General features: G+C 66.1%; 1 protein-coding gene across 3 annotated transcripts in view; it reads right to left on the bottom strand.

The window, feature by feature from the left end:
- The window catches only part of ADCY1 (adenylate cyclase 1), a 101,898-nt gene that overhangs the window by 46,606 nt on the left and 42,035 nt on the right, over window positions 1-13,257 (bottom strand). For 2 of the 3 annotated variants that reach the window (XM_077850326.1, XM_077850327.1), the window contains exons 5-8: window positions 9,491-9,618; window positions 4,954-5,112; window positions 4,439-4,580; window positions 2,548-2,703 (exon numbers count right to left, since the gene is read on the bottom strand). In XM_077850326.1, the coding sequence (XP_077706452.1) occupies window positions 2,548-2,703; window positions 4,439-4,580; window positions 4,954-5,112; window positions 9,491-9,618 (585 nt within the window). Of the gene's footprint in view, window positions 1-2,231; window positions 2,370-2,547; window positions 2,704-4,438; window positions 4,581-4,953; window positions 5,113-9,490; window positions 9,619-13,257 lie in introns of those variants that run through there. The other variant, XM_077850328.1, reaches the window with a different exon arrangement.

Here is a 13,257-nt window from a genome sequence, read left to right as displayed (position 1 = left end):
CCTTGCGGGAAGTCGGGAGGCCGGACTGGGCCGGCTGACCCCGGGCAGGAGAGGTGACCCGGACCCGCTCTGCTCGCCACCAGGCCTTGCGGGGACGTGGGGGGAACGGGGCTGTGCGGGCAGGAGAGCCAGCTTGGGGGCCGACATGGACTTGCCTCCTCTGCGTCCTTCCCGCCAGCTGAAACAAGGACGCAATGACCAGAGCCCCAGCATCCCTGCTGGGCCACGTGGCGATGACGGCAGACAGGCAGGCCGGAACAGGGTCACGGGTCTGGCTCAAGATGATCATGAAGCTGCCACGTGGGCCCCCACCTGCCTGCTCTCTTTAAGAGCAGATTCACTTTAAGTGTAAGAAAGCTAACCTCTCTCCTGGTCAAGCCCCCACGACCGCGGGTTTGTACAACAGCACGATGCCCACGCTGACTCACAGCGGCCCTGAGCACACACACGAGTGACATGCATTTGGGGGGCTCAGCGGTTGAGCGTCTGCCTTCAGCTCAGGGCGTGACCCCAGGGTCCCGGGATCGAGTCCTGCATGAGGCTCCCTGCAAGGAATGGAGCCTGCTTCTCCCTCTGCCTGTGTCTCTGTCTCTCTCTCTCTCTCTCTCTCATGAATAAATAAATAAACCTAATAATAATAATAATAGTAGTAGTAGTAATAACAATAATAACAATAATACAGGGTGGAAAAGAGGCGCCAAAGTCAGAGCTACAACCATTCGTCCAGAAAACCGAGAGAGCCAGCCCCGGCCACACACAAGGGCGCCTGCGCAGGACTCAGGCCTGGACATGGACGACCGGGACACAGGGCCAGTGAGAGACCCCATCTCAACGGGGACACAGGCCCTGGGGGGCAGTGGGGACAGTGCTTGTGGGCAGAAGGGCCTGCCCGGCAGGGTCACCCCACAGCCACCTCCCCAGCTCCCCAGCTGGCATCCTGGCCCGGCCTCGGTGCCTGTACCCCCGCCCTTCAGAACCACCGGCCTTGTCACTCCCCGTCTCCACCCCGGGGGCGACCCCCGACCAAGGCCAGGACCCGCTGTCCCCAGCAAACAGACAAAGGACCAGAGTCGGCAGGTGTGCACGGCCCCACCTGAGAGGCATCCCGCACTGCAGAGGTTCAGGGGTCAGGGGCTAGGCCAGGATTCAGGGACATGGCCCTGTGCTCCCAGGAGGGGCAGGAATCCAGCAGCGACATCAGACGACAGGAAGGGAGGGAAGGGCCGGCGCGCACGTGCACAGGCATGTGTTCTCGTGCACACACGGCCATGCACACGCATGGACACTCACGCAGGCACACTTACAGATGCACAAGAACGTGGTAAGAAAGGGAAGCCGCCAGGGGCCCTCACGACGTGGGAACCCAGGCCGGGCAGGTGGCAGATGCACCCAGAGAGCTTGCGGAGCCCGTCATCCTGACTGCAGCCACACAGGGCCTGAGCGAGATGGGCAGGAAGCTTCCCCCCAAAACCCCACCAGTAAACACCGACATGGGGAGACCCTGCCCCCCGTGGGGGGGGACGGTGAGGACCACGCTCTCAGACGTGGCTTTGCACCGACGGGACCCGCTCTCAGGAACACTCTTGCACATGCCTGCCCGCCTGGGATGTCCAAACCCACCGGCCACACACGTGAAGCCCCCGCGTATGGGGGGGTGCGCGGAGTCAGTGCCGATGGAATTCACATCCCAGCAAAATTCTCACAAACGTGAGCTCATGGCCAAATCCACAAAAACCCTTAGAGGCCATAAACCCCTGGGAGTGCCAGCCAGCAGAATCTGGCTTCTTCCTGAATGAAAAGCCCCTAAAACTGCAGGGATGGAATTCCTCGTAACTGCACAAAACCCAGGATGGCGGGGGACAGACGGCATGGTGTCGGGAAACGGGAATCAGTCGTGGACGGAGCCACACTGGGCTGGGGGGGCCCAGGACGCAAGGACACAGGAGGGGAAGGGGCGATGCGCCAGGCTTTTCCTGCCCCCACGGAGGACCGGGGTCGCCCCTGGAGGGGCTGGGGTCTCCGCCCACACCCCCAGACAGGAGGCCCATGTGGTTGAAGCAGATGCTGGGACCCGCACGGAGCGGCACCGTCCCCCAACCCAGCAGAAGAGGAGAAAACCCAAGGATGCCTCTGACCAACCCAAGGGGAAAACTAGAAACTCCCGGGAGCCAGGTCATGAGGCGGGGAGCCCAGGGGAGGCCGCTTTCCGCGGACTCCACGATCTAGCCACGGAGGAGAGGCAAGCAGGTGCTTGGCAGGAGGCCACGGACAGGAGGGGGCCGAGGGCGGGTCTGTGGGACAGCGGCCGGGTCTCACAGGCCGTGGCCGGGGCTCCAGACCTCACGACAGAGCATCTGAGGACCGTGAACCTGCAGACGGCAGCGAGGATCTGAGCACGAATTTACCGAGAAGCACGGGGAATGCCAAATGGAAAAAAAAAAATGCAAGAGCATAGGAAGATTTTCACAGGGAAACGAAAGCCACCCAGCCCCGGACAGCATCCACACGGTCAGGAAGCACAAAGGACGGCGCGGGCGGCCCTCCTACCTTGTCGTCATCCTCACACGTCATGACGTTGGAGAACGGGATCTCCGCCTTGAACATCTTCCGGCAGTGCATGAGCTGAACCAGCAGGTAGCACACGGTCTTGAATTTCATCCTCTTGGCTGGCTTGATGTCGGACAGGATGAGCCCTGGGAATATCTGTGCAGAGAGGTGGCCCGGGGACGGCCCGTGAGCAGCCCCGAGCTGCCCCCGGGCCGGGCACGACCTCACGGGGACACGGACGCCAAACAGGCGAGCGGGACCGGCGGGGGACGGCTCTCGGCTCCTTCCGGGGCCTCTGGACCCAGAGCGAGGCCCGGAGCTGGGCCTGCAGCAGTGGGGGGCTTGGGGCCCGGCCAGAGAGGGACCCGGAGGCCTGGACGTCGCTGGCTGGCGGGCGGCAGATGACCGAGGACCAGCGCCCAGAGACCCCCGGGGTCCTGCCCCGCAGGCCCCACCTGCCTGGGTGACTGCTGCTGTGCTGGGGTCCTAGGCGACCCCTCGCCCGGCCCTCCTCTGGCCCGCGAGAGCTGCCCCTGCTTCAGGAGTGAGCTCAGGGAGCCCCTCGGCCGTGGGCCCCAGGTCACAGGGCCTGCACAGCCCCAAACCGCGGACACGCAGGACGGAGAAGCTTCAAGCTCTGCCTCGCAGCCGACCTGCTTATGTCCTGAAGGAGCACCAGGGCCGCCGGTGCCCCTCGACCCACCTGTGCCCCGCAACCCCCACCTGTGCCCCCTGCCCCTCACCTGTGCCCCCCATTCCTCGTCTGCGCCCCCGCCCCTCGCCTGTGCCCCGCGACCCCTGCCTGTGCCCTGAGACACCGTCTTGAGCCCCCAGACACCACCTGTGCCCCGTGGCCTCCCTTTCTGTGCCCCTGCTTCCTGCTTCTGTGCCCCTCGCCCCCTGCCTGTGCCCCGCATCACCCGCCTGTACCCCAACCCCCACCTGTGTCCAGCGCCCCCCGCCTGTGCCCCCAGCCCATCTCCTGTGCCCCCTGCTCCCCACCTCTGCCCCATAACCCCTGCCTAGGCCCTGCAAACCCCGCCTGTGCCCCGCATCCCCCGCCTGAGCCCCCTGCCCCTCACCTGTGCCCCACATCCCTCACATATGCCCCCTGCCCCTCGCCTGTGCCCCCCACCCATGCCTATGCCCCACATCCCCTGCCTGAGTCCCCCGCCCCCTGCCTGTGCCCCCGCCCCTTGCCTGTGCCCCTCATCCCCCCTGCCTGTGCCCCGCTCTCCCCGCCTGTGCCCCGTGCCCCTTGCCTGTGCCCCCAGACTCCGCATGTGCCCCATGGCCCCCTTTCTGTGCCCCCTGCCCCTCACCTGTGCCCCCCGCCCCTCACCTGTGCCCCATGCCCCCTGCCTGTGTCCCGCGACCCTCACCTGTGCCCCGCCACCCCCGCCTGTATGCCGCGCCCCCCTGCCTGTGCCCCGCGCCCGCCCCCCGTGCCCCATGCCCCTTGCCTATGCCCCATGCCCCCCGCCTGTGCCTTGAAACCCTGTCTGTGTCCCGCGCCCCTCACCTGTGCCCTGAGACCCTCCTCTGTGCCCTGAACCCTTCACCTGAGCCCTGGAAGAACTAGGCCCCCTTAATCACACCCAAATCCGTTTCCTTGGGCACACAGCCCTTGAGCCCCCTATGCGGGTCACGGGCTGTCTGGCATGCATGGCACCCTCAGCACTCAGCAGCCCCACCACTGACCTGGCATGCTGGAGAGGAGTAGAGGCCCAGGAAGGTCAGTGGGGGGGGGGGGGGGGGCGGTTGCAGGGTGGCCCCGCCCCCGAGAGGACCCTGGGCTCCGCCTGGGGGTCCAGGAGCTCATCCACCCCGAAGGCCTGGCCCAGGCCCAGGACCAGGCGAGTGGGGGCCCCGTCCCCCTCCCGGAGCCTACCTTCCGCCGGTGAGACGGCACAATGAAGAACGTTTCGATGTTGTGAGCTTTCAGGAAGCTGTTCCTCTCGTGCCCGTGACCCGGCTCCACCTCATAGTCACCGTTCAAACACGCCAGCGTCGTCTTCGTGATGTGGACTTTCCTGCAACACAGCAGCCCCGCCATGCCCAGGGCCTGCAGGCAGCGGCAGGCGGCCCTCCCCGCGGGCGTGTCCAGGACTCAGGCTCCCAGTGTCAGGGGCAGCCCAGGCACTTGGACACGCAGTGCCAGGAGGAAGCTGGTGTGCCCTCCAGACAGTGAGGCCACGGGGCCCCCCTTCCTCGGGTGAGCGCAGGGGACGAGCAGAGAGAAGTGACAGTACCAGGTGGTCCGAGCCTCGGACCTCCTCTCCGTCCACTGTGTCTCCTGCAGAGGCCGGGGGTCCTGGGGGCCCCCCGCAAGCCCCTCCCAGGTGGTTCCGAGAAGCACCTGCACCAGTCCTTTGGCCCGGAGCGCATCGCCTCCCCTCGACTCACCCGGGCAGGCCGGCGGCCTCCATGACGTTGGCCAGGGTCACGTCGTTGGACCACACGTCGTACTGCCACTTGCGCAGGCCGAGGACCCCGCAGAGGACCCTGCCGGTGTGCAGCCCCACACGCATGTTCAGATCCACCTCAGTGGCCTCGGCCACCGACCTGCAAGAAACAGGTCACGGGCATGAGCTGGGCCCTCGTGTACACCCGTGAGGGGAGCCCGGACAGGCGGGAGCATGGGGTCCCCGCCCGGCTCTGGGACGCACGGCCACAGTCAGGTGCCAGAGGGAGCGCTGAGCCAGGTGACCAGCCCCTCTGCCGCCCTGGTCTGTCCACAGGTGGCCCCCACAGCAGGTGTCCAACGGGCATTCCGCATGAGCGGCAAAGCCCAACCACACCAGGAGGCCGAGCCACGGCGTAGGACACGGTGGCCCTGTGGTTAGCAAGTCTGCCACAAGGGAAACCACAGACATGCAGGGGCCAGGCCGCCACCCTGGAGCCAACCCCACCAGCGCCCAGCCCGGGGCAGACCCCCACCCGCCCAGCATAGCAGGTAGCCCGTGAGCTCAGGGACCAACCTCCCTCCTGCTTCAAAACTGCAGTTGATTCATGTGCGCCCACCTTCTTCCTAGTACGACTTGGCCCAGCTGAGATGCAGCCTCCAGGGAGCCCTCCCAGGCCCTCACCCCCATCCCCCAGGGCCCATCACCAAGGCCTTTGGGTGCCGGTCGCCCTTGCAGGAACCCCCTCCCCCAGGCCGTGAGGACCGCGTCTCCCTTGGCCCAGCCTTCCGTGGCCGGGCGCCCATCACCGCCCCTTGTACCCACCGAGGGCCCAGCCCCCAGAACAACAGTGTTTCGCATCGGGTCCGGGGTCCCCGGTGCACGTCCAGAAGTCCGCGTGCCAGCACGGGTTACTTGGGAGTCTGAACGGTGTGTCCTTGATACCTATTGACTTTTACACGTGATGAACGTATTTTCTCTCAATTTTAACTTTATCACTCATTTCCCAACCTCTAGTGAGAGGCGCCAAGAAAAACAAAATGAGGTTAAAATTTGGGTTGGGTTTTTTTTTTTTTAATTGTTTTGTTTTTTGTTTTGAAATTTGCAAAAGGAAAGGAAGACAGAGAAACCTGAATGAGAAAAGCAGGACATGGTCTACTTGAGCGTTTTTCACATTTCCGCCTCTGCAGCCAGGAAGGGGCCCAGGGACGGGGAGGCGGGGACCCACGTGTGGCACGCAGCACCCCAGCCAGCTGCCAACCAAATCCCATAACCCACACACCCTCACCTGCTCTGGAAAGCTCTGCCTCAAACATCTGCCAACAGATGCAGTTACCGGGACACTCACTTCTCAGTAAAACGCGCATCAGGGAAGGTCTCACAGAGACGTAACCCCAAACACCAGAGCCGGAGCAAAGCGTGTCCGGCTAACGTCTCTTTGGCACAACGGCAGCACCCGCTTGCTGGTGGCTGTGCGACCCGACGCTCTGCAGCCTCAGGGGCCGGGACAGAGGAGCCGCGGAGGGGGGCACTGAGGCTCCAGCTGATGGGGACCCAGCAGAGCACCAGGGCCAGCCCGACCGGAGAGCCCCCAACCCCAGGAGCGGCGCCCACCCCGCAAGGAGGGAGCCCTGGGCCTCCGCTTCCACATCAGCGCCCTGCGCGGTCTTGAACACAGAGCGTGCCAACATTCCCGCCTGTTACTCCCACGGGAACGTGCCTGCCATGGAGTAGAGCACAAGATCACCCCCACCCGCTGCACCAGGAACACACATGTCCTCCCGCCTTCCCCCCCCAGCCTCAGGAGAGCTCAGAACCCTGGCGGCCAGGGCCTGCACACACCTGCCCTCGAGGAGAGGCCGTCCATCACCGTTACCATGTTCATGCAGGGGCAGCAAACACCCAGCCCCTCACACGCCTGTCCTGAGCTCACAAGTCCAGAGACTCTCGTGTTTGCACCTCGACTGCGTGTACTGCCAGAGAGGCAACACCCTCGGGGCCGAAGGAGCAGCATCCCCCGACCCTGAGCACCCTGGAACCGCACACAGGGTCTGCAGCAGATGCTCTAAGAATCCCACAACCGGCCCAAACCAGCCCCCGGCTCTGGGTCTCCCCCGTGCGCCGAGGACCCCCAGCTGGAGCCGACCGCTCCGCGGCCTGGTGAGGGGCGTCTGCAAGCACCACCTTCCTGCCGGTCGCCCACAGCTCACTCTAGCCATCCAGGCCGCAGCAGGGCCTCGGGGATGCTGCGCATTCGGGGCTCCGAGGGAGAAGACTGACAGGCCCTGCCCAGAAGGAAGCCGCCATCCTCCCGGGGGGCCGTGGGCCCAACGCACAGCAGCACACAGCCCGGCCAGAGGCCAGACACCCGCCCTGGCCACTGCTCCTCGCTTCTTCTCGGGCAAGTTTCGCGTTTACAGAGTTCCAGGCTAAACACAAATACACACGTTTGCGCACGATTCTGTGTCAGAAGGGGGCGGTGCGGCAGGTGAGGGAGGCCACCGGCAGGCCAGGAGTGGCCCCCCAGGAGCCCGTCCCTGCGTGAGGCCCACCGTGCGGCGGACGCATACAGGCGGCGCCCTGCGCTGGGGCCCCCGGAGAACGGAAGAGGGGCTCACCGTGGGCAGGAGGCCGGCTCCGAGCTGTGGCTCTGGTGGCCCTCGCCCCTGTCCAAGCCGGGACGGCGCCCAGCACGCACTCCCAGTTTTTGGAGACAGAGACCGGGCCCCAGAATCCCAGGAGGCCATGGAAGCTTCTGGGGATCTGGAGCCGACGCAGACGGCAGCCCCTGAGGCCAGGGAAGATGCCCACTGGCCCCGGGGTGGGCGGCCTCCGAGGCCAAGGCCGGGTCTCAGGGCCGACAGGGTTGGGGAGCCTGGAGCTCAGCCTCAGCGGACAGGAGACACAGCCAAGGGGCCCCCACCGCCCCGAGGGAACGGAGCAGGGGGCAGACAGGAGGCGGATCCACCTCTCCACACGGCACAGCAGCAGCCACGCCCGAGGGGAGGTGCAGAACTCCGGGTTGGGGCAGCCAGGAGACGGTCACAGAAATCCCTCTGAGGCTGCCCAAGTGCGGCGAAGGTGGGGCGCACCAGGGCAGGCCCAGAGCCCGCTGAGCAGCCAGGCGTCCCAAGCACGCCTCTGGGCGCCTCTCCACCCAAGGAGACCTGGGGGCGGCGGGGGCACCAGGTCCCCCCAGGAGGCCCCCAGCAGGGGCGGCCGGCGTCACCCCCCTCAGGGACATCAACGGCACGAGCCGTCGGCGGCAGCCTGGCCAGGCCCTGCCGGGAACGCACCCCTGACCAGCTGACGGGGGAGTGGACACCTGCCTCCCCGCACCTCCCCCTGCACAACCTCACTTTGGCCCAGAAGGTCCCAGAACGACACAGGACGTGACCCAGGCCGTGCTCCACATTGATGTGGCCGCGACGTGAGAGCTGCTGGGCGTGAGCCCCACGCGACGTCACACAAGACAGCACGGGCTGTGACACGAGGGGTGACGCACGACGGAGCGGACGTCACATGCTGACAAAGGACGCGATGCGAACCGCAGGCGTATTCGTGGCACGTGGTGCCCGGCGCTCTGATGGCTGGGACGCGGCCGGGGACAGGAGAGGACACCGTCGCAAGGGGGAGCCTCCGAACCATCCGGGAGACGCACCTGTGCTTCCTACCCGGCCCTGCCCGCCTGCCCCAGTGCAGCTCCCCCTCGAGGGCAGAGGCTCCAGTGTCTGGATGCACGCTGGCCTCACCGGGGCCTCTCCCGGCCCAACCCTGGCGTGGGCGCAGACCCGCCACCACTGGCACAGGGACCCACTGCCCGCAGGGCCCCCACCCCTGTCCCCGAGGGCGCTGCCTGCCTCCTGGACACCCCACCTCCACACCTGTCCACACTTCGGAGCCGCCTCGTTTGCATCTCTCTCTCTCCCTTTTCTTGTTCCCCAGACGACGCTGCTGCTGCCACTTCTCAGCTCTGAGTGTGGATGCCGACAGCGGTCCCTGTGAATTAAGCCCGTCCTGCGGGGCTGCACCCACCCCTCTGAGCTGCTGAGACGTGGGCACGGGGGTGCTCCAGCCACCGGCGCAGCCTCCCGGCCCCACGCCGTCCCTACCCCGACCGAGGGTCCCTAACTCTTCATCCCGCTGCCTGACGGGACGAGACAGGCTGGCTGAGAAGTGGACACAGCCGGCCCGCGGTGTCCAGGCGACGCGCACCTGTTCCCTCGAAGGCCCCTCGGCACGGGGCACCTGGACGCCAAGGCGCGCAAGGCCGAGCACGTGCAGTTACTTCAGCGGAACCCGGCTGACTCCCTGGATGCGTGGCCTGGCTACGCGACAAAGCGTATTTCCTCCCGCCCCACTAACGCCATCCCGACAATGCCCGGGACGGCCACGGATGAAGAAATGCCATCCCAGCCAAATGCAGAGGAGGGGGTCCCAGAGGCACACGCGCCTCACCATGCGGCCTGGCTCTCGGCAGAGTGGACGGGACAGCGCGGGGGCAGTCGCCGCGGGGACGGTCGCTGCGGGGCACTCACGTGATGGTATCGATCATGTCCAGGCCCATCTCCACGCAGCAGTGGGCATGGTCGGTCTTGGGCTGGGTGAGGCCGGACACGCAGTAATAACAGTCGCCAAGGATCTTGATGCGGCGACAGTGGTTCTCCTGGAGGGGGAGGGGGGGCGACAGGACAAATCCCAGGTTAGTGACCTGCCCGGGGCCTGGACACCTGCACTTTCACCACCAGGTGCCAGAGACCACAGAGCGTGCAGCACGACAGGCAGGGGACCCCCTCGGAGGCCAGGGCAGCCTCAGGAAGGTGAGCGGCCCCCAGGGCTGTGGTTAGGGTCACCCTGGGGCACCCACCCGGCCCTACACCTGCACTCAGGTCGGTTCCCACGCAGGGGCCCACCCTGCCCGCCCCACAGCCCAGCTGGCACACCCACACAGCCCCAGCCTGGAGCCAGCTCTCTCTTCCAGCTTCCCTCCTGACCACCCCCTCAGACCGTCACCTGCTGGCCCCTGTGCATCGTGCCACACACCCCCGACACCGGCCCCCGAAGGGCACGTGCGCACACCTGAGTCCTCGTGGCTGGCCTCCACGGGATGTGTGGGCGGCTGTCTGTGAAGAGTCACCCGCCGGGGCCCGAGCCGCAAGGGGCGCACCAGGCTCTGCACCCTGACCTCGCCACCCAGGGTCATCTCAGAACTGCCACTCTGGCACTTTGCAACAGGAAGAGTGTCAGCGCCCACCTCGCCGTCGCCCGGGGGCAGACTCACTAGCACCTGTCATGGGCTGACCTGCCGCTCTCGGCTGTGATCATCCTCGGACGCTTCCATAAAGCTCCCCTCTGCGTCCCTAAAATAGCAGACGACTTCACAAGACTCCTTCCCGCGGGTGGCTCAGGTCCACGGGTGTGACCACGAGATACAAGGGAGACGCTCTCCAAAACGCATTCACGCGTTCTCCCAGAGGGGACAGCAAGCCCGCGACCCGTTAACGGAAGTCGCGAACTTCACGAAAAACGATGACCTTTTCCAGAATGAACACAAGCAGTGAGAAGCGTGGCTGTGTTCACACGGGGAGTGTCGCGGGCGCCCTGGGCCCACGGGGGTCTGCAGCCCCTCTGAGAGCACATCCCCCGGCTTCTGCTCATGCTGCCCTCCGTCTGCCCAGAAGGACCGACCCCTCCGGCCGTTCTCCGGTGCTACACGTTGACCTGAGAATTCACCGTGAGAGCCCTCAGCTCCCGCCTCCTGCAGCCCCACCCACGTCCCATGTCAGAGGACAGGGCGCCCGCCCGGCCCCCTTGGGCTCCCCCGTGGACTGCAAGCTGGCCGCAGGGACGTCCGGTTCTGACCACTCAGCCTCCGGGGGACCGTGGCAGCCACCTGTTAGGACCCCGCCGGCCTCCCTGCCTGCAGAAAGGAGCTCCCGGGTGTCCCACGGGAAGGTCGGGCCGCTGGCGGCCTGTCCTCTGCTGGTGTTGGGGAGCCGGAGCCAGATGGCCGGAGGCAGACGCCCCCCCGGGGGAGTCGAGGGCCGGGCCCTGGGAGTCTGCCGGCCCGCGTTCCTCAGCCACGCTCGCCAGGCCTCCAGCCAGCAGGCAGCCCTGGGCTCTCTCCGGGCTCTTCCGGAGCGCTCGCCCCACTGTCCCCATCGTCCCCAGTGGGCAGACAGGCCAGGACGCCCAGGCAGGCCAAGGACAGGGAGCCCTCTCCCAACGTCCCCTGTCCCCAGGCCTGGGGCCCACGGATGGCACCAGGGGCCACCGCCAAGCCTCACCCGTGTCCTGGGCATCAGGACGTCCTCCCAGCGATCAGCCCGGGGCTGCAGACCCCCACCTCCAAGGAGCCCATGGGTGACGGCACTATTCCTGCAGCCGGCCAGGGTCACGGTACCTCAAGGGTGATGTGTGCCCATCGGCACCTCCGCAGGGCGTCCCTGTGCCCCCGGCTGTCTCTGGACCCCAGGTGTGCGTGGGCCGCAGGAAGGCAGGGAGGTGCCCACGGGAAGCCCCGGGAGTGAGCACGCCGCCCGCACGCCGACCTCTAAGGAAGGGCAAAGCCACTGAGCAGGTAGTGTCCGGAGGCCACAGCCTCCTAATTACAGGCTGTCAGTGGCAGATGTGTCCTTGGTGAAGGTCCGGCCACGCAGCCTCCGCCCCTCCTGGCTGCCCGGCCGCGGGGCAGGGCAGGGCACAGCCCACGGCCGACCGGGCTGAAAGCAGCGAACGCCTCACCTCGTCTTCTAACCTCCAACGTCCCGGCTGCCGTTCGCCAGCTCGCGAGACAGAGGAGGTGCTGCGCGGACTTGGCCGTGCTCCAACCTCAAGCCCCCTGAGGGGCAGCCCTGGAGCTGGAGCCAGGCCCCTGCGATGACGACGGGACAGCGGTTTCTGAGACCTCCGCCCACATGTCCACGCTGGGGGACACAGCGGCCAGCGAGGCCCGAAGGGCTGCAGGAGGATCCAGGCAGGAAGGCCGCACGCGGGGCCTCACGGACAAGCTCTGACCCGCCGCCCGGCCGAACGGGCAGCCGCGGGGCCTGGACCCACGACATCAGCCACAGCGTTCGCGGGGAGGAGGCGCGGACCACCATCCACCGCGACTTCCGTTCCTCCTGAACCGTCCGCACAGAATTCCCTTCACCCGGCCCTTGAGAGCCGGCCCCGGGCTAGGATGAGGGTCCTGTGGTCCCAGAGCCTCTGCCCACCGGGGGGGGACCGCACAGGAGCCACGTCTGTCCGGCCGCAGAGAGGCCGTCCGCCCAGCGCCGACTCCGCAGGCCCAGGCAGGCCCGAGACGGCCCCGCGCCCGGTGTGGCTCTGGGCAGCAGGCGGTCATCGTGCATGTCGGCTCCTGGTACCGGTACCGAGGGGACCGCTCACGGCGGCACGATGCCCGACCCCGTGGGCGGGGAGGCCCTCCCTCCACACACAGGCCTCGGGGTCTCCTCCGAGGAACCAAGCCATGAAAATACTATACACAGTTCAAAAAACTCAATTGAGGGACACCTGGGAGGCTCAGCTGAAGCGTCTGCCTTCAGCTTAGGTCATGATCTCGGGGTCCTGGGATCAAGCCCCATATGGGGTTCCCTGGTCAGCACGGAGTCTGCTTCTCCCTCTGCCCCTCACCTTGCTCGTGTTCACGCTCTCTCCCTCTAATCAATTTTTTAAAATCTGAATAAATATAAAATAAATAAATAAATAAATAAATAAATAAATAAATAAACGGCAAGCAGCGATGCTCAAAACGCAAAACCAAAATGAAATAAGCCCTAAGGGTGACAGCGTCGGGAGGGTGACAGCATCGGGACGCCGACCGCGCCCGGGTCCTGCGACTGCGTGTCCAGTGGGACGTCAGCCGCAGACAAAACAAAGAAAGGCCTCGAGGAACCTGAAACCGCACGCGGTGTCCTGTCGCACGTGTCGAGCGGGCAACGTCCCTCTGAGCCTTCGATGCGCAGAGACATAAAAGAGGGAAAGGACCTTGCCGGTGCCGGGACTTCCAGCCTCGGGGAGAAGGGACGTGCGGGGGGAGAATCAAAGGAGCAGAGTGACTCAGTGGTCGGAAAGAGCAACACAAACACGGAATCCGCCGTTATTCTTCTAAAACACAGCCTCACCCCTGCGTCCTGAGACGCCGGAGGACGAGCTGGAAAACCAGTTCCCGAGGACGGAAGCAATTGCCGCATCTGTGTGTGTGGGGGGGGGTGGTGTCTCGCCGTCCGGGGACACGGGCTGGGGGTGGCCTCGTCCCTGGAGGCGGGAGGCGCCCGGGGGGAGGCCCCAGAGCAGGGGG

The sequence above is a fragment of the Canis aureus genome, chromosome 15 (genome assembly GCF_053574225.1).
Source record: "Canis aureus isolate CA01 chromosome 15, VMU_Caureus_v.1.0, whole genome shotgun sequence".
Lineage (NCBI taxonomy): Eukaryota > Metazoa > Chordata > Mammalia > Carnivora > Canidae > Canis > Canis aureus.
The sequence above is the reverse complement of the archived record's forward strand: the minus strand, read 5'-3'. Positions and strand labels throughout refer to the sequence as shown.